Source organism: Hyaena hyaena, unplaced genomic scaffold, assembly GCF_003009895.1.
Source record: "Hyaena hyaena isolate Hyena2069 unplaced genomic scaffold, ASM300989v1 scaffold_176, whole genome shotgun sequence".
Classification (NCBI taxonomy): Eukaryota; Metazoa; Chordata; class Mammalia; order Carnivora; family Hyaenidae; genus Hyaena; species Hyaena hyaena.
Genome location: NW_024080809.1, coordinates 395,589 through 417,487, shown reverse-complemented (window position 1 = coordinate 417,487; position 21,899 = coordinate 395,589). Strand labels below are relative to the sequence as shown.

At 43.3% G+C, this 21,899-nt stretch overlaps 1 protein-coding gene across 1 annotated transcript in view; it reads right to left on the bottom strand.

Annotated features, from left to right (window-relative positions):
- Positions 1–14,545: 14,545 nt before the first annotated feature.
- DYDC1 (DPY30 domain containing 1) overlaps positions 14,546–21,899 on the bottom strand; it is a 13,488-nt gene continuing 6,134 nt past the window's right edge. The window contains exons 4-7 of the mRNA XM_039240556.1: positions 20,309–20,401; positions 18,741–18,797; positions 17,510–17,614; positions 14,546–14,629 (exon numbers count right to left, since the gene is read on the bottom strand). Coding sequence (XP_039096487.1) covers positions 14,600–14,629; positions 17,510–17,614; positions 18,741–18,797; positions 20,309–20,401 — 285 coding nt within the window. The 3' untranslated portion in view covers positions 14,546–14,599. The remainder of the gene's footprint in view (positions 14,630–17,509; positions 17,615–18,740; positions 18,798–20,308; positions 20,402–21,899) is intronic.

Sequence of the window (21,899 nt, the reverse complement as noted above, 5' to 3'; positions counted from 1 at the left end):
GTGTGATGCAGAAAAAGTATTTGAGAAATCTGATTCTTCTAAATGGTAAAAATATTCAACAAATTTGGACTAGGAGCAAACTTGCTCAACATGATAAAGGACATTTATGAAAAACGTACAGCTAACATCATATTTAACAGTGAATAATGGGAAGCTTTCCCCTTAAGATCAGGAACAAGACAAGGATGCCTACTTTCACAACTCTTATTCAATATTGTACTGGAAGTTCTAGCCAGAGCAAATCAGCAAGAAAAGGGGGGAAAATCACTTAAATTAGAAAGGAAGAAGTAAAACTATTTATTTGCAGTAACGTGATCTTGTATACAGAAAATCCTATGGAATCCACACAAAACAATTAGAGATTATAAACTAATTCAGCAAAGTTTCAGGGTACATAATTAACACACACACAAAAAATAAGTTGATGTCTATACACTACCAGTGAACAATTTGAGAAGGAAATAAAGAAAATTCCATTTACGATAGTATCAGAAAGAATAAAATACTTAGGAAAAATTTAACTAAGGAGGTTCAAGACTTGTACACTGGACCCTACAAAACACTGATGAAATGAAGAAAACAAAGTAAATGAAAAGACATTCCATATTCATGGATTGGAAGGAAATATTGTTAAAATTACATATGACCAAAAGCGATCTACAGATTCAGTGCAATCTCTGTAAAAATCCCAGTGCCTTCTTTTCCAAAAATGTAGAAGTTTATTCTAAAATTAATAAGGAATTACAAAGGATCTCAAATAGCCAGAACAATCTTGAAAAGGAAAAATAAAGTGGAGGACTCCTATTTTCCAGCTTTAAAACTTACTACAAAACTCTGTAGGATACTGGCTTAAGCAAAATATTTCCCAAACGGGAAACAATAAAACATCCCCAAACCTCTGGGCTTTTTGAGGCTGCTTTCTAATGCAGAAATGAAAAGCAAAATATTTTGTGTTAAATGGTGCTGGGAGCTTCTAACTACAACGTTCAATTATGTTAGGCTTCTTTTAAAAAATAACACACTCACCAAGGTAAATATCCAACTGAAGTAAAAATGGAGTCAACATGGGTGTGCTTAAAATTAGCCAGTCATTTCAAAGGACAAAGCAGGAAGTTGGGTGGGATGGGAGGGCACCATGTGATTGGTCAGTTGGTCTCCCAGCACAGGATAACCTTGGTGGTGGGGATGGCAGGGGTGGATTACACAAGCCCAATTGTCCTTAGGTGAGAAATCACCACCTGTGAGTACTACGGAATCCTCTAGTTGGCCCATAAGAGCTTTGCTGTAGAATGACTTTTAGTATTTTTAAAGTAGAAAAATACTGAATCAAATATATGAGGCAGCTCCTAGCCAACGACATGAATGTTAAATATATTCTACATGGCTTCAAGGAATCCATCACCTCTCGCCTCTAAATTTAGGCCGTGGTTGGGATGCATTTCAACAGTCGTTAGCATCCCTAAAGACAACATGTTTGCACACACCTTCCATTGGGAAATAAAATCATGATGGCCCTAGCCAGACATTGTGAATGAGCTTCATTTTAAAAACTGAAGGTGATCTCAATCGACTTTACTAAGTTTATATCAATTCAACATCGCCATTGATTCAACAACACAGGTGGGAAATGTGGGATGTGGGATCGACAGACAGCCAAGTGACGTCAGTCCACACTTTACTTAATGGGATTAAATCAGGGACCTATGGTTCACAATACAGACAAAGGGTACGGCAGAGACAGAAGTCAAGTCTCCTCTTCCCAAGAAGACAATTTCTTTACTAAACAAATCTCCATCCCAAACAAGTAAACAGAGAGGTAGAACATTCTTAGGGGCAAAAATTGTAGAGAAAGAAAACTATAGTCATAGTGTAATCTGGTTTTAGTTTTCTCTCGATATTTTGCCTTCCCTTACTTGCCCTAGAAAAATATTTTCATATGAATGGTGTTATTGGGGTCTAAATATTTTAAGTGAAATAAGGAACTAAAATAATTATTTAGGTCATTTAGGCCAAACAGAACCTCCCATACAAAAATAAAATTGGGCCAGAAGTGTTTCATGTTTGGAAATTTCTGTAAAATTGTCTCATTTGGGGGGTGGAGAGCAGATACCTATGTAGGGGCACCTGGGTGGCTCTGTCGATTGAACATGTGAGTTCAGCTGAGGTCATAATCTTATAGTTCATTAGTGTGAGCCCTACATCAGGCTCACTGTGTCCGTCAACACAGAGCCCACTTTGGATCCTCTGTCTCCTTCTGTGCCTCTTCCATGCTCATACTCTCTATTAAAAAATAAAAAATGTTTAAAAACCCATTAAGTAAAAACCTACGTAGGAGCAGCCTTCCATCACTACTCTGTCTCTGATACCAATTTTCCATGTTGATAAACACATGTAGACAATCTTGCCATTTACAAAGCACTCCTTACAAGTGACATTCAGCTCACACGATGACTCTGGCAGGGTACTGTCCCCATTTAACAGAGGAGGAAGCTGAGGCTCAGCGAGATTCAATGATTTATTTTGGGTCCTAACTGTTAAGTGACACCACGCTCAAACTTGGCTCTTCCAAGAATCCTCTCCTTTCCCCACACTAAGATGCCTACTAAACTTGCTTCAATTTTTACCTAATTCAAAATAACAAAAAGTAATTACCGGCAATTGTTGTTAGTTATTTATCTGCTGCCAACCACCCTAAAGCTTCCTGCTACCAGAGCTTAGAAGAAGCTTTTCATAGCTTCATTTGCAGAAAGCTTGCTAGTGAAAGCAACCAAACTACATACACCCGAATGGTCCTTGGAGGCTGAGGCAAACACATCCCTAATTCCACTCTTCCGTGTGACCTGCTTCCGCTGGCTCTGGGGTCGTTAAGGATTGTGTACTGCAGCTCTGTGTCCAGTCAATCGTCAGATGCCACAGAGTAGAAAGTGACCCCGCTCACTTTTTTGCCTGTGCTTGGAATCTACAGCGTGAGCCAAAGGCGCCACCAGCACTGTCCCCGTCACCCTGCCACCCTCATCACCCAGGCAGCCCTCCCCCACCTTCCTTAGAACTGCTGCACAGCTGCTCTGGCCTCAAACTCTTCCAGCAACCCAAGTGTCTAAATGCTTTTCCTTCCCCCCCACCTCCCCAGCACATTCTCCACCGTAAACCTGTAAGTACAGCCTGGGTCCTTGTTATTCAGTGTGGTCCCCTAACTAGCATGCCTTACCTCACCTGCCTACTTGTTAGAGATGCAGAGTCTGGGGCTCCACCCCAGACTCGGGAATTAGAACCTACACTTTAATGAAAGTTCCCAGTAACTTATGGGAAATTAAAACTTGGGGAGCCCTACTCTAAGAAAAGGGGCAAAGCAAGTGAACTTCGTCTTGTCTGGTTGCCCACCCCCCCACTCTAGTGCTGTCTACAGGTACCAGTTCTTTCGTCTCTCAGAAGGTGTTCAAGTTCAAACCTTGGCCAAAGTTTATTTTTAGCACTTAAAATATCATTCTGGCCAAGTTCAAACCCTCCAGCATCAGCACACTCGCTCAGCTATTCCCCTAGTACGTCCAATTCAACTAGTTTTATGGTTTATCGAAACAGCTCAGGCTACTTCACACTAAAATATGAGTGACTAATAATACCTACATAGAGTCGGCTCTGGAGAAATGTTCCTGAGAGGACACAGTGGTAACAAGGAAATTTTAAAGCCAGGAAAATCTGTGTTTGCATATCAGGTCTCTCAATGATCAGCTTTGAGAATATCAGAAGCTTAAATAACTCTCCAGACTTGTTTCTGCTTCTGTAAAATGGGGATAATATCGACCTTACAAAGGGATTAGAGGTAATGCAAAGTATTTTTTGCATACCATGCATGGCACATGGTGAGGGTGGTCTCTTCCTTTTGAACAAATAACGTTACAGATAACTGAATTCCAAAATAGTGTTGATGCATGTAAATGCCTAGTTGGTGTTGCCCCAGCCAGGGTGAGCACAGGGAGCTAACCCGAAATGGGTCAGCATTTCCTGTGACTCTTAAAATCTCAGCTGCCGACCACCATCAGCCTAGCTACACTGGAAGTCACTCACTGTGTCCCTCTCACCCGATTACTTCTTCTGCACTAACTTAGACTCTGTAGACTTCTGACCAAAAGCTCTTTTTCCTGTCTCCTTGAAGAAAGTGTTAATCATTCAATTAAAAAGCCAAAGGGGAGAAATAGGTTGTGATGTTTAGACTGCAATAGGTTCATTTTTAGCACTTAAAATATCATTCTGGTATTATCACCGATGTACAAGTAGTGAACTAGAATTGTCTTCATTATTCTAGCTGGTAAATTATACTTTACCTGACTTTTTAAAATGTGTGTTTTTAAAATTTTTTAAAACATTTTTATTTATTTTTCAGAGAAAGAGAGAGACAGAGCATGAGCAGGGAAGAGGCAGAGAGAGGGAGAGACACAGAATCTGAAGCAGGCTCCAGGTTCTGAGTTGTTAGCACAGAGCCTGATGCGGGGCTTGAACCCACGAACTATGAGATCACGACCTGAGCCAAAGTCAGACACTCAACTGACTGAGACAGCCAGGCGCCCCAAATGTTTATTTATTTTTGAGAGAGAGAGAGAGACAGCAGGAGGAGGAGAGGAGGAAAGAGAGAAGGAGACACAGAATCTGAAGCAAGCTCCAGGCTCTGAGCTGTCCTCACAGAGCCTGACACGGGTCTCTAACACATAAACCGTGAGATCATAACCTGAGCCAAAGCTGGGCGCTTAACCAACTGAGCCACCCAGGTGCCCCCTGATTTTTTTTTAATATTTTATTTTTAACTAATCTCTACACACCTGACGTGGGGCTCCAACACACAACCTCGAGATTGAGTCACATACTCCGCTGACTGGACCAGCCGGAACCCCATCCTTTACCTGATTTTTAAATCGTCAGTTTGACTATTGACTATACTTGAAAGAAATTAATTTGAGAACTCTGAAGTAAAATAAATGAAAATAATTCTTATAAAGATAATCTTTAAATCAGGCTGGAACTAATAATGTTTCATTAATTTGCTAAGAGATTTTTAAAAAGCACAAAACATATATGGAAAAAAAGGGTACACTTAAATAAGACGAAACTTAACATTTTTGTCCAGCAATAAACACCATAGCCAAGTTAAAAGACAACTCACGACCTGAGAGATTTCCCAACACGTATAACCAACAAAGAAAGTCAATAAGAAAAAGACAAACAAATCGATAGCAAATGTAAGTAAATAATGCTAACATGTTGTTCCCAGAAGAGCAAACTCATTGTTCAGTACACAGGAAAAGATTTGTAACCTTGCTGCTAATCAGGGGAAATGCAAATTAACCATCAAAGAAGCTACCACATTAGATATCTATGATGGGCAACAATGTCAAATGTGACATTACCAACTACCAGAAAGGAGGTGGCACAACAGGAACCCCCATGCCCCGCCAACGCGAGCACCTCGGAAACTCACATGACCACTTTGGAAAGCAATCCAGCTTTGTCTGGGTGCAGGAGAGTGGGCACCGGGCAGGGCACAGGCTGACCTTGGCAACCTTAGAGAGTGTTTTCCGATGTATGATTGTGGGCAGCAGCACTGTTAGAAATGGAATTCTCTAGTCTCAGCCCAGACTGTCTGCCTTCTTGGGTGGGGGGGGGGGGTTAAGAAGCAAGCCCTCCAGCAGATTGTGGTGCACGCTCAAGTTCAGATCCACTGCCCCAGAGAATCTCTCACACCCGAGTTCCCACCTGCCTCAACAGGATATTGTTAGAGTCCTGGGGTCATGGTTCTTGATATATTCTCTACAACGGTGGTCTGACAGATCTTGGCTTTACTAGGACAGATTATCATTGAAAGTTAAGGAACAGTGTGCAGGCAATCCAGATATCCTCAAATGTACACATCTGCACAGAGAGATGTACAAGGACGGATGTATTTTAAAAAATGAAGCATTTAAGACAGTGTAAATAGTTGCCAACAGAAAAATAGGTACGGTGGGACATTACAGAGCAGTTGAAATTTATGAGACAGACATGAATCAGCAGGGGTAAATCTTGAAAATATAATGCTGAATGAGAAAAAGCAAGTTGCAGAAGGACCCCTATAGTATGATACCACTTAACATCAAGTTAAAATCTCACCCAAAAATCTACGTTATCTTTTGAGAAATATGTAAACACTTGTAAAAAGACATCAGGGATGGATGGCTGGAAAGTGCATCTGCTGATCTCATGACAGTGGTTATCTGTGGACGAGAAACGAGAGAGATGGGATCGAAGAGTGCAAACAGATTGTCAACTAAGATTTTACTTTTTTTAAGCTGTCCAATAGGGTGAAGGGCTAATATTTGTTAAACCGGAGTTGGGGTAAAAGATATGGCTTATATTATTCCGTGTGCTCTTGTGGATATTTAAAGTATTTCATAATACTAATTTTAAGATTTAAAGTTCATTATACTATGACTCCTAGAAAACTTTGTCTCGGTACAAAAAAAGAAATCTTGTAAAGCCTCAGCCTCAAGACATAGAGCTTTTAAAAACTGAGTCCTTGTGACATCTAGTGGTAGCAGAAGGTTAGAATTTAATACACGTTTAGAAACAAACTTGATTCCATATACTACTGACATCTGAATTCTCGGTTTAATGAATCTTTCACAAAATTTTATAAGCCTGAGCTGTTTGTTTTGACTTGTGTTCTTAGTGGACCACATTTGAATATTTTTAAATGACACCTTGGAATATGGTATTATCTTGTATGCATTAGTTATGTGGCTCAGACTCTGGTCTCCTGAAGAACATATCAATTATGTCACTTCTGGTGTTTTCCAAACAAGAGTCCCCCTTGTTTGACTCTCTGGGTCAGTGAGAGCAGCAGAAGGGAGTTCTGAGCTGCACACTCAGCTGGCCAGGTGTCCATCCATACAGCACACTGGCACCCCTGCCTCATCTCCCCGAGCCCTCAATGGCCCCACCAAGGTTCCAGATCCAGGCTCTTCCTGTGCGCTCCACACCCATTCAATCAGCTTTCAAGTCCACCTCTGAAATGTATCGTACGCATCACTCATTTTCTCTACACCCTCTACTGAACTGTGAGTGACTGGAGGCAGAACCCTTGCTCACACTCATGTTCTCCATAAGAACCTAGTGCAGCTCTTGGCACATGGTAGATACATAATAAACGTTCATGGAATAGATTTTCCACTTTCGCAACCCAGGCTCAGACCGTCATTACCTTAGGCTTAGACTATGACAACAGCAGCCTAAATACCAACCATTAAAACATCTTAAAACTTCACTTTGCGACAGAACACCATGTCCTCATCCCTCATTCCCAGTAAAGTTTTTCCACGTACAGATCTCATGGCCATTCCCATTGTCAGCAGACATGGTTTCAACTGCTTAGCCTGCAATGCAATGTGCTTCACAACCTGGTCCAGACCGGACGTTCCTCAGCTTCCCTTCCCTGTACCCCTGCCCACACCTAATATTCTTCAAGTTTCCTGAGGGCATCCCCATCTTCATTGCTCTGCTCACATTTTCCTCCTGCCCACCCACCATCAATTCTGTACCTTTGTTCTTTTACGGGTGTGTTTTGTTCTGAGTCTTTCACTTTCATGAAGCTCAAGGCATCTTTCCATGTAAAAAGTTAATGGCACCACCTACCAAACTGGTCATTTGGAGCTTGCATCCTTATTTACCCTCTTGTCCGTGCCCTCGCCCACCATCTGGAAGGGTGCATTTCAATGGCACTGACCACTTCTCACAGTGGTTTGTGTTCTCAGAAACCAGCAAAGGACTCAGAGGGAAGTCAGGTCAGAGGGATTTGTTGAAATGAGAAGAATTAAATAAAGGGTGGATGGCCATCTATTGCAAGTGGGCTAAACCCTTATAATCCTTAATCTGGAGGTAGCTGACACATGACTTGGAATAATGTGTTATAGAAGCTGATCTTTCATATTTTGGCTAAGAAATGTATTACCTGTGGCTGAGGAACATGAGAGAAAAAGGAGCAAGTATCAGGCTCCCTGTATGGGGCTGGAAAGATGAGAAACACAGAGGGTCAAGGATGACTCCCACCTTCTAGATTGGGCACGTTGGTCAATAACGAAGCTACTCATCATACTGAAGAACTGAGGAAGGGAAAAAGCCACTGATACACCAAAGTTAACTCTATTTTAGACGTGGCTCTTTTCTTATGCTCTTAGTACACCCAAATACGTTCAGCAGTTATGTCAAACCACATTGGGCGACAAGGTTCATTAGTGAACAACTCTGAGTAGTTACTTTCAAAATCATTTCTCCACACATTCAAACACTGCCTTATACCCACAGTCCCATGAACTCCTGGGAGAAGCTCTGGCATTAATAAGGGCTCACTGTTAACCCTCTCCCCTCTCCATCAATTTCGAGCCTTCCCACCCCATCACAAGCCCCCTTCGGTCTTGCCCCAGTCCTTCCAGTTGGTATCTAAGCTGGACAATGGGCCCTGACCCTGTTCCTAATTCATGGTCAAGTTCTTTGTTAGTGCCACAGCCCTTCCTAAACACTGGGCTTGGCTGGGCCAAACTCTTGCAGGTTCCTCCCGGGAGTTATGCCCCTTCCTGTCTCCTCTCCTACCTTGAGCACCACCAACCCCCCCAACACGGCCACCATTCCCTGGCTGGGAATCTGCTTTGTACAATGTCATGCACCTCCTTGCTTAGAGCCACAGGCTGACACCCCACAGATGGTGAACATGGTAGCCACACACTCCACTGTTGCTCGCACTTGACTTCAGATCCCCGTGGCCTTGTGACAGTCTTCCAGTCCTCGATTCTCAGGTGCCTCCATTACCCATGGATGCTGTTCTGCTCTTGAGTTTGTTCTGGGGCCCTGGAGAATAGGACTGAAGGGCTCTGATGCAGACACCACTTACCTAGCACAGGACCGGCTGGTAAGACAGCAGCAGCAGTAACTTCACAACCTGTTGAGTGCTTACTAAGTGCTAGGCACTGCTGTGAAAGCTTCACATGAATTAAGTCACTTAATCTTCAGACCAATACTAAGAGGTAGGTGCTATTAACTTATTATCCAGATGAGGAAACTAAGGCAGAGTAAGCATCCATCAAGTGTTTATATATATATATATATATTATATATATATATATATACATATTTTATATATATATATATTTTTTGTTTTGAGAGGTGGGGAGACAGACAGAAAGATTGAGAGACACAAAATCCAAAGTGGGCTCCAGGCTCCAAGCTGTCTGCATAGAGCTCGACACCAGGCTTGAACTCACAAACTGTGAGATCATGACTTGAGTTGAAGTCCTACACTTGACGACTGAGCCACCCAGGCACCCCAGAAATGTTTATATTTTAACAGCTTCACCACTCCATCCAAATGATTTTGATGTACATTAAAGAATCTTTTTTGTACTATCTGTATCCTCTTCTTCACTTCAAGCTGCTAATTTATTTTTTTTGCTTTTTCTCTTTTTATTTAAATTTAAATCCAAGTTTGTTAACATATAGGGTTATAATAATTTCAGGAATGCACTTCAGTGATTCACCACTTACATATACCATCCAGTGCTCATCCCAACAAGTGCCCTTCTTAATGCCCATCATCCGTTTAGTCCATCTCTCCACCCAACACCCCACCAGCAAGCCTCAGTGTGTTCTCTGTATTTAAGAGTCTCTTACGGTTTGTCTCCCTCTCTGTTTTTATCTTATTTCTGCTTCCCTTCCCCTAAGTTCATCTGTTTTGTTTCTTAATTCCACATATGAATGAAATCATATATTTATATTTCTCTGACTTATTTTACTTAGCATTAAACACACTCTAGTTCTATCCATGTTGTTGCAAATGACAAGATTTCATTCCTTCTGGTAGCTGAGTATACCACATATTCTTTATCCATTTATCCAGGGATGGACATTTGGGCTCTTCCCATAATCTGGTATTGTCGACAGTCCCCAGTACCTGGGGGTTTTGGGGTTTTTTTTTTTATGTTTTATTTATTTCTGAGAGAGAGAGAGAGAAAGAGAGAGAGAAAGGCAGTGTGAGCAGGGGAGGAGCAGAGAGAGAGGGAGACACAGACTCTGAAACAGGCTCCAGGCCCCGAGCTAGCTGTCAGCACAGAGCCAATGCAGGGCTCAAACCCAGAAACCGTGAGATCAAGACCTGAGCCGAAGTCAGACGCTTAACCAACTGAGCCACCCAGGCGCCCCTCCCCCAAGTACATGTTTTAACTGCATCCTCATTCCTGTACCTGACTAGCCGCCGCCCTTCTCTCCTTCTTTACCAAAAGGATCAGAAGTAGTGAATCCTAGACTGTGCCCTGCTCCACTATCTCAAATGTTCATCCTCTTCACCTAAAATGTCTTTCTCTACCTTTTCCACCTCCTGGAAGAAAACATAATTTCAAAAGTGCTCTCGTTCCTCTTGTCAGTTTTGACCCACATTTAATACTCCTGGATCGCTACTCGAACCCCACCTTCAGTCTCTACTTCTGGGCTCACCGACGTTCCTCTTTCCTATTGCCAGAGTCCAAGCAAAGCCTCACTTCCAAGGAGAGCATCCCTGCTCAACCCTGCTACATCCTCAGGCCACCCTCTCTTCATCACCAAATTTCTCCAAAAGAGAACCTCAGTCTTTTTCCTTTACTTATCCAAATCCATGCCCTTGGCCACAAGATCCGAATTTCATTTCCATATCTTTGAAGGAAACTGAAAAGTTCTCAAAGGCCACCCTGGGTCCTCCCACACACCCCTCCCCGCTGTCAAGTGCAGACTTTGGAGGCTGGTGTTCAGGCCCTGCCCTGTCTCGTTCCTACCCATCTTTCCTTGGCCTGGTTTCCTTCACATTTCCAGGAATTTCACCCATTCAAACTTGCTTCACCTTGAAGATTCCTTTGGAAATATTCTCGCTTTCCTGAAGCTTGCTCCAATATTATTCTCCTAAATTCTTAGCTTCTATTTGCATCAGGTACTTAGTGCCTATTATATGTGCACACAAGCTGTACTTGACACTAAAGTGCTGTAGGGCAAAGGTCATGCCCTACTCTGATCTCCCATGTAAATGGCAGGGTCAGAATGAGGGCAAGGCAAACGAGGTTCCTCGGTAGCAAAATTTTAGAGGCGCTCATTCTCAGGTTCATGTTAACTGCAGAGACAGAACTTAAATTTGGTTTCCTAGCTGCCACACTTATCCCACCATGGTAACTACTTATGACCCTTTGACACAGATTGAACATAAATGAATCCATAAAACCAATGAATCAGTAAGACGATGACAGTGTAAGTATTTGCGATGATGATTCCTTATCTTTGTTGTGAATGAAATTGGAGAGAGTGTAGAATGCAATTATAATCAGAGAGACAGAAAGGCAAGTCTGCCAGGGAGCTTCTAGAAATATAAATAAAAGCACTGGGACGACTCTCCCCTCTTCTTCCATGAGAAGCTGTTGTGGTTGAATATAGGACCTGGAATTATTGACTGCCGCCGCACTGGGAACAGCCAGAGGTTGAGACCGGCAGAGACCAGAACGACAGCACCGAGAGAGAAGGTGCTGGAGCCCTGACCACCGCGACTGTGGCCTGCCCATTCTCCGGACCTCTCCTGGGAGACGAGACATCATGTGATCCATTCGGCCAGCTTTGTCAAGGTTGTCAGCCTGTTTCCAAGTCAGGGTTTTCCGTCACTTAATTCAGCCAAAATAATACTGGTAAGTGTCATTTCCCAGGAGAGAAGCATGTGGCAGAAGGGGAGCCAGGCAATTTCTGCACCCTCTTCTCTTCCTTCTTCCAGGAGATGGGTGAATGGGTCTGGGGTCAAGGCCCCACGCTCCACCTGGCCTCTCGAGCTCTCACTCCTGAAGGCCTCGGGGATCAGGACCGGCTGCAGCCCCGCCATGCTTCTGTCCCCCACGTGAGAAGCAGATCAGGCGGGCTCTCCAGGTGACACAGAGAGAACACCAGTTCTCCAGACACTATTGCTCTAAACTAGCCAAGAGCAATAGGGTACTCAGCTTCGGCCTGGCATCCAAAATGCACTCTCCAGTGGACTTTTAGTGCTTGTAAAGTGGATTCTTAGATTCCCACTTCCTTTCTGCCTGGTTCCAAGCAGGTTAAGAGATACATGTCATCAGATACCGCCCAAACCCCCTAACTTCTCAGAAAGTAACCACATTAAATTTCGCCAGATTAGGAAAGCTGAGGAAGCAAAGGAACAGTTATTTTCATGAGAGGAAGTCTGTGGCATCTGAACTCTGGTTTCAGGCAATGGTGGACCAAAAGGGACAAGACTTAGCCTCATCCATGAAATGACAAAAATCCAGCACCAAACACAGGAAACAACAGCTGCTGGGAGAGGGAACCTGAGGTCACAGGGGACAAAGGTCTCTGAGGAACAGGAAACAGTGTCCCCTACAAGTGCTTCAGCCCTCTGCCTTGCGGGTGAAGCCCGAGGTCTCCTAGAATGAGGAGGAGGAGGAGCGGGAGTCCAGGGGTACCTCCAGAGGGGTCCCCCTAAGTCTTCAGCTGAGTAATAAATGCATGCGGAGGGGGAAGTGATAAGAAGCCAAGGGAAGAAACTCTCAGATGATTAGCGGGCCTACCCATTGCTCAAAGAGAACTGGGAATAATTTGTCATTCTGTCAACCATACCTCAGTAGAGTGGTTTAAAAATACAATGAAAAGAATGTATCTTTCCACAGCCAAAGTGCAAATTGTCATAATTCACTCAACATGGGGCAGTGCCCCTACAGAGTCTGGCCTTAATGGTGGGGACAAAACTTGCCCTAGACTCAATTCACTTTTGGTGCCACCTAACAAAGCTTCTTCAAAGCAAGACCAAAAAGGATCAAACTATTTCCGAGTACCTTAATGGCATCCAGAAACAGCTCAAAAATATTTACAGGGATAAAAATATCCAACTCCCAGGAAGATAGAATTCACATCTCATCCAAAGTTACTAGGCACAGAAAAAAGTTGAGGAAAAAAAAGAGCGGCATCTCCTTTTTCACCCCATTCTACCTCCTCCCTCTTATGCTCAGATCTGGCTGGGGATGCTTCAAACAGGACTACCCTGTGCCCGAGACCCACGGTGATTCACCCCACGACTAGCCAACACTCGCAGACTCTTGCTGTCAAGCCCCAGCACCAAACTGCCCTCGGGTGTGCTGAGCCCAAGGGCTCCCTGAGCCTGCCCTTCGCCCCCAGCCCTCCACGAGGGTGCCCTCTCAGGCTTGGGGTGGGGGACACTGTGCTCTCCTGCTGCCTTACACACACCTGCCGGGGCAAAATGAGACAGGTCATCCGTGCTGGGGACACAGCGCCTGGGGGCCCCGTTGACCCGGAAACCATCTCTCCAGGGTACCTGGGACTTCTTTCTAAAGAATATACAGAACTGATATGACAAGATAACATTTGTTTTTAATGAAATCAGTACTTTCCCATTTCTCTCTTCCCATTTAAGCAACTAGGCTGTTCTGTGGAAAGGTATATGATGACCAAAAGCAGATCTTTTAAAATTTTATTTTATTTATTTATTTTAATATATTTTTTTAATGTTTATTTTTGAGAGAGAGAGAGACAGAGCACAAGTGGGGGAGGGGTGGAGAGCAAGGGAGACACAATGTGTGAAGCAGGCTCCAGGCTCTGAGCTGTCCGCACAGAGCCCACGCTGGGGCTTGCACTCCCGAACCATGAGATCATGACCTGAGCCGAAGTCAGACGCTTAACTGACTGAACCCCCCAGGCACCCCTAAAATTTTATTTTTAAAGAAGCCTCTTCTTGGCATTTATGTTTCCACGCATATACCCTTCCTTAAATAACAGAAAGGATTCAGAACAGAGACTTAGATCCGAAAGAATTTTATAAGGGAAGCAAAGTTCTCCCTAAAGTTCAAGGCTGGGCGTGAAACTTCCAAGGGGCCAGGAGAGCAGTCAGGGCCCATGGACCACCCAGCGCCCACCCAAGGAAGCCCCCTGCATGGCCCGTGTCCAGCGAGAGCTTCCCTCCAACAGTCTGCCCACTGGTTGATCCAGAAGAAACACTGCATCCCTGTCCCCCAGAATGTTGCATCCTCCCCCGTCCAGCCCCATCAGTAAGCATGGATCAATGGTCCTACAAAGTATCGCTGCCGTGCAAACTCGAGAAATCTTCACAGTCCACCTTCAGGGGGAAGCTCGGAACTCAGACTTGTCCAACACTCCCGAGCCCTGCACCGTGGAGGCCCTTTTCACTCTTCAAAGACCGGAACCTTCACCTCAGGCAATCTTGTTCTCACAGGCACGTGCGCGCGCACGCGCGCGCGCACACACACACACACACACACACACTGTGTTTTCAGCTTGTGTCCCATTTGCCCCTTCCGGTTGCTTGGGCAAACTCTCTCCTGCTCTCTGAGGAATCCTAAAAACAAACAGTTGCGCTGGAGAATCCAAAACCTGTGAAGGCTGCCCTCAAAAGCCCATTTATAAAGCCGTCTTGAGAGGGGGAAAAAGAAAAAAGTAGAGCTCAAGTTTGGAGCGAAAAAAAACACAGTTGGGAACCTCATGTTTTGAAACTTGAAACAAGCAGAAAATTTTATTGCTCTCCGGTTGGTTGATCCTACAAATCTTGATCAATGTTTAATGCAACCTGAAAGCAGAATAAAAGGTAAATATGCTTTGATACAATCAGAATTGTGAAAAGCCAAAGAAATCAGAGTTGGGGTCATTTCTGTGTGACTAACGTAAATGAAGCTTTTCGCTAGTTTCAAACTACTTCAAGGAAGATCCAAACTCAATACGATAACAACGGTGTTCTCAAGCACAGTATTTATTTATTTTTTTAATTATTTTTTTTCAAATAGTTTATTGTCAAGTTGGTTTCCATATAACACCCAGTGCTCATCCCCACAAGTACCCCTCTCTGTGCCCATCCCCCCTCCCCCCCCACATCCATCAGTCCTCAGTTTTTGTCAGCATTTAAGAGTCTCTCATGGTTTGCCTCTCCCCCTTTCCCCCACCATTTCCCGCCTTCTTCTCCCCTACGATCCTCCATTAAGTTCTTCCTAATCCTCCTATACGTGCAAACATATGGTAGCTGTCCTTCTCTGCCTGACTTATTTCGCTCAGCATAACACCCTCAAGGTCCATCCATGTTGCTACACATGGCCAGATTTCATTCTTTCTCATTGCCATGTAGTATTCCATGGTATAGATAAACCACATCTTCTTGATCCATTCGTCCGTTGATGGACACTTTGGTTCTTTCCATGTTTTGGCTATTGTTGAGAGTGCTGCTATGAACATGGGGTACTCAAGCACAGTATTTAATAACCCATCCTTTCTTCTACTTCTCTTGCTCCCCTCCCCCCTCTCTTGTTATCCTTATCATTCTTGCAGGGGTCCTCTTCCTGGATCCAGCCCTTACATGGAATTTCTAACGGATGTGCCTGAGCCCCGCCCTGCGTATTCTGCATGCTCTCCTAGGTACCTTCCTCCCTCTCCAGCCTCACCTAGCTCATATGCCGGCTACTGCAATGTTCCTACCTCCTGTCTGCACCTCCCTCTTGTCCTCCGGACCTGTGTCGCACAGCAGCTGGCCTTCGGCCAGTTACATCCGCATATCTCGGGGTCACCCGAGACCCAGCACGTCCACAACTGAAGCCACCATTTTCACAAAACCTACTTCCTCTTCTTACGTCCCTCACCCCAACAAACGGCCAAGCTCTTGGTCCGGGTGCCCGTGGCAGACCTCTGGGCAGCACCTTGACTTCCTTCTGTCCCTCATCCTCCCAGCCAATGTCAAATCCACTCAATTCTCCCCATCTCTGCTGTCTTACACCCTGATCCCAGCCTTGGTCAGCCTGCATCTGGACAGTTATAAAAGCTCCTAAGTGGTCTCCCTTTTCCATGCGTGTCCACTCAAATCCTCTCTCTCCCCTCTAAAGCCACGCCTCCAGCCCTCATGTAAACCCTCTCGGTGACTCCCCCTGCACTTGTCACACAGAGCACAGTGTGATGTGGCCATTAGCTACCTCTCCAGCTTGGAGTCACGCTACTTCCGAGCTCAGCGCAACCCAGCCAGCGTCAGAGCCGGGCCGTTCAGTTCTGTGGGAGTGTCTTGCTCTCCCCGTCTGCTGGACTGAGCTCGGACTAACTCCTGAAGTTTCCTTTCCTCAGAAAGACTCATCCAGTCTAGGTCCGTGTTCTTAGAGCACCTGCCCGCAGCCCACGGCCCCCCGAGGGGAGGAGCCCCATCTGTTCTGTGCATTTGTCTTTGCTACGTCCGTACATGGTCCCAAAACACAGCAGACATTTAATAAGAACATCTCTACTAACTGATTAGCACCAAGCCCTTCCAGTTCCCCCTTCTGAATAGGCCACCAACGCCATCTCTCTCTGGATTACTGCATTAGCCTCCTAAAAGATGTCCTCACCTCTCTCTCACTCTCTCCATCCTCCCCTCCATGCCACTCCCAGACAGCTTTTCTAAAACGCAGCCAGCGCAGATAGCATCAGCTTCCACTGACTTGCAGATAAAATCTATGGCATCTGAGCACAAATTACCACGCCTTTAATGGGCCGGTCCCTGCTCCCTCCCCTGTGTCGGCTCTCCTCCTTCCCTGCCTCACACCCCCAACTCTCCCTTATCAGGACTCTAGCAGGTCTGTACTCTCAGATCCTCCCCCTCCAGCCCCCAGCAATCAGTCACAGATTTCCTTCAGGAAGCTTTCCCTGATAGGGCTCCTCCGCTGGGCTGGCTGTCCCATTTTGTCAGTGAGCATGATTAGGTTACTAAAGACAGCCACCGCCTGGGACAGTCCTGGTCTATACCCGCAGGCCTGGCTTAGAGTCACAGCTCCCTTGTTCATTCTCAAAGCCTAATGAATGCTCTGGATAATAAACCACTTGGTCCCTCTAACAATGACTATTAATTGCTTGTCCAATTGTCTGTTTCCCCCCTAGACTAGGTTAAAAAAACCAGCAACTATCTGTTTTATTCACAACATCAGGCACGGTGCCTGGTACCTAGAAAACACCATATATTTATTAAACAAGCACATGTCCTTATATACCATAAAAGCATGCACTTTCATGAGGGTATTTATTTGGTTCTGGTATTTGCCACTGAGAAACAATAAGCTGGCCCCCCAAATTCAACTTAAAGATTATGTATTTCACCGAATGATTTTAATATATATTTTGAAGAGATTTTGAGATGTGCCAAGCCTGACTCCAAAATATACGTATCACCCTCTACATACGGCACACCGTGACCTCGGGATCAGATTCCAGATACTTTCCCATCAGTGCTGACATATTTGCCAGACATGTGCCCAGCCTGACCCTTGTGGGGGGCATCACGGGTCCACAAAAGGGCAGAAAGCAGATCGGGAATATGGTCAGCCCCTGGGGAGCTGGGTTTTTTTCTATGACAGTAGATGGCCCATTTGCCATCCAACCCTGGCCACATGAAGTAAAGGGGGTAAAAAGTCTGTTTTTCACAAACCACTTTCTTAAAGATACTTACATCAGATAGCATTGGCTCATCAAGTTCTTCCACTCTGCTCAGGTTAGGTGCCCCGAATCGATCACTAATTTCTGCTAGCGTTTTGCCGGAGTCTGGTGTTATGTCCTACAATGATTCAAATTCATTTTTAATTTTAAAGGAGTTCAAAACTAATACATTAATTTTCTTTTGATTTTGGTAAGAAACTGCTGAATTGCAACATCAAAGTTCAGCATCAGTAATTAATGGAATGAACCAACATCTGTTAATGGAGAGAGAATTCTAGAAATAAATGCCAAAACTTAATTTAAAAATGCATTCAGGGGGTGCCCGGGTGGCTCAGTCGGTTAAGCAGCCAACTTCGGCTCAGGTCATGATTTCACGGTTTGTGAGTTTGAGCCCCAGCATTGGGCTCTGTGCTGTGCTGACAACTCAGATGCTGGAGCCTGCTTCTGATTCTGTGTCTCCTCCTCTGACCCTCTCCCACTCATACTCTGTATCTCTCTCTCTCTCAAAAATAAATTAAAACATTAAAAATTTTTTAGAAATACATTCAGAAATTTAACATGTATCACTGGAAATAAACATATGGTCAATAAATGTCTCACGACATTCTGGTTTTTATATATGGGGGATGGGCAATGAGGAGGGCACTTGTTGGGATGAGCACTGGGTGTTGTATGGAAGCGATGAACCACAGGAATCTACCCTCCAAACCAAGAGCACACCGTACACACTGTATGTTAACCAACTTGACAATAAATTATATTTATTTATTAAAAAAATTTTTTTAATGTTTTATTTATTTCTGAGAGAGAGAGAAGCAGTGTGAGCAGGGGAGGGTCAGAGAGAGAGGGGGACACAGAATCTGAAACAGGCTCTAGGCTCTGAGCTGGCTGTCAGTACAGAGCCCAACGTGAGGCTTGAACCCACAAACCAAGATATCATGACCTGAGCTGAAGTTGGACACTTAACCGACTGAGCCACCCAGGCACCTCGACAATAAATTATATTTAAAAAATTAAAAAATGCAAATACAAATGCAAAACAAAAGTCCAATTTTTATCCACTTGGAGATTTTGCTGTAGAGAACATTGTACTTGTGAACTGTTAAGACTAGAGCACATAGTTGGACTATCAAGTTTGATACTTCCCTTATTAAAGAGTTTAGGTACTAACACATCAAAGGTAAGCTCTGCCCTCCAGGATACTCATTCATTTCACATAATGCAGAATAATTTTTCCTCCTCACCTCCGAATGTGAACTATCTTCACTCTTAGGTATGTTTTCTATATTCATTCTCATCTCCTACAATATATAAAAAGAGAGGAAACTATTTGAATATACTTTCCACTTTGTTCCATGTTTAATTTTCAAGAAGGTTTATTTTTACATAATGTTATGAACAATTTAACTGCAAATATGTCATCGCTTTTAAAGGGGTGTTCTGAATACATTTAGTACAAAACTGCAGCTTCCTGCCTCTTTAAACACTCGACGCTAATAGAAAACCATGTTTTATTTACAATTAAAGACGACTCTTTAAAAAATGAAATGATCTAAAACAGTACACCTGAAGCCAAATTATTAGCCAATGTGACAAGTGACAGAACAAAAACTTTTCTTCTATTTGACATCACTGAATCCTCACCAAAGAGAAAGGGGATGTACAGCGTCATGTATTTATGTGTGTGTGGGCACATGCATGTATCTCCATGTACCCTACATCATACAGACTGAGATAACAACAGCATCTGTGTTTGTGTTAACTACGTGTGTTTTAAAACTCTGTGTGGGGTTTTGAATATATCTTTTTTGTTTGTGTGGGGTTTTGAATATATCTTTTTTGTTTGTGTTTTGTCTTTTTTTTTTTTTTTTTTTAGGTAGGCTCCACGCCCAGCACGTAGCCCAATGAGGGGCTTGAACTCACGACTCTGAGAGGAGACCTGAGTTGAGACCAAGAGTCGGACACTTAACCGACTAAGCTACCCAGGTAATCTCATTAAGAATCTCATTTTTTATTTCAATCCACTTTTCCACCTTTTAAAAAAAGTGCTCTAAATAATGATGCTCTCATCTAAGCCAGGAATAAACATATTCGCTAAAATCTACTTCTATTTTTAATTTAATTATGGAATAAATCAAAACATAACATTTTCATCAGAGAGACTGGCTGGTTGTAAACATAGAATATAAAATATCCAGTTGAAAAGTATCACTCCATCATTCAAAAGTTTGGTCTACGTGACGTACACATTTTGGATCCCAGGAAACATTGACCAAAGTAGAGGTCTGACATTATACCGACATGCTCAGTGGAAACAGACTTTTTAACATAAGTCACTGTGTAACTGAATGAAAGACAGGGCAACAGCCATATAAAATATACTTTTAAATGTAAAACTATTGTTGATAACACATCTAGCATGAAGAAGAGATGTGCAACTGTCTAAGCGATCAGAGCACCCTCAACATGACAAAGAATTTAACCTTCGACGTGGGCTACCATAGTCAGTAACAACTGTGCCTTGACTAAAATGTTGCTAATATCGTAGAGAACTCTACTGCTCACAGAGCAGATTCACCTACATGATCTTGCCTGGTCCTCATGACAAACCAGTGAGATAGTGCTAGTGATATACCGTTATCCCTATTTTTCAAAAAGACAAAAGGAGACTAACAAGTTTATAAGACTTGTGTTGGTCACACAGCTAACATGCGGCAAGTCTATGAATCCCATGTTCTAACAGCTGGAAAAAACAGTTTGTAGGGTTTGTAGGGTTTTAAATAAAGTAGGCATGTATAAAACACCAAGTTACCTTCTCTAACTGTTCTTGGGCTCTTTGTTGTTCTTCTATTCTTTGTCTCTCTTTTTCTTGCATTTCCATCTCCAGCTGGAGTGCCAGCTGTTGCTGAATATTCAGAAATAAATAAGTCATGTTAAAGTCAGATCCACTGCAAGCGATTAACTCTAATCACTCTGAAATGTCCCAGGATAATTAAGTTTCTACCTACCTAAATTTCAGAAGCTTATGAGAATAAATGATCGCAGCCACCCAATACTTTAGCTTTTACAAATATTTCCTGAAGTCTAACATAAAAAAGGAAGCTTCCTTAATGGCTAATTTGTAGAGAAGTACAATTTGTACAAAATCACGTTTTCTTTGTTCTTCTTAGAACAACAAATGAGACTGGCATCCTTTTTTTTCAGATAAAATCTCTTCAAGCATAGACAGGTCTTCAAATAACCAAACCTCGGTGACAGAAGAGTGGACGAGAAAATCTTAAATATATTATCTGAAACCACAGATAATCAACGGTATATTTGGTTCCGACTCAACAGACATGCCACACTAGAATAGGGGTCAGGAAACTAAATTCTGTGGGCCACATCTGAACCCAATCATGTGGTGCCCAGTCCAGGAACTCAGCAAGGTCTTACAGTTTTAAGTGGTTGGAAAATATTGAAAGAATAATATGTCATGATACATAGAAATTATGGAAAATTCAAATTTCGGTGCCTATAAATAAAGTTTTATTGAAACACTATCAGGTTCATTGGCTTACTTATTGCCTGTGACTGGTTTCCCACACCAGCATGGCTAGGTGGCTGCAACAGGGGCCATAGGGGGTACCCTCATCACTTTGTGCTCTGCTCAGCACACTACAAATCACAGTGATGCCATTTTGTCTCAACAGTTGTTGGCGTGCCATGGTATCACCACACCAGGACATTTTTTTTTTTTAAATCAGTGCATACCCATCACATCAAAACAAGAAAAGACATGGATTTGGAATGTTGCTCTTTGAAGTTACAGTGGAGACTGAATTATTAAAATCAAGTTAAATGGCAAAGCACAGCATGTATGAAGCAAGGATACTTTATTAAAGAATGCAATGCATATCAGTATTACTAGACTAAGCACGTAGCATCACAATATTCTCAGCTCATGTGAAAACAAAGGTCACGAAGTATTAGAAAATTTAAGCAGAATTATTTCATCACAGTAGGATTTCTTCACAAAGATTAAAAATAGAAATGAAACTGCAATGAAAGCAAGTTCCCAAGTGGCTCATTCGTTAGCCAAGCAAAGATGCTCACTTACCAATGATGATTTAATTACAACATGTTTTGATTTCAGTGTCCGGGAAAAGAAAAAATAAACTTACATTAAGATTTTGGCGAAACAGTTGCTCAAAGAGTTGATGACATTGGGAGCAACATCAACAGCCAATTAAAAACAAGGCAAATTATTTTGAGCAATTTTCCTTGGCTCCTGATGGCTAGACAAATTTTCCCAACACTGCTCAGTTGCTATTGTTTACTGGAATCAATGCTTAGGGATTTTGTTTTGGTTTGGTTTGGTTTTGAGAGAGAGCCGGGGGGGGGGGGGGGGGGGGGGGGGGGGG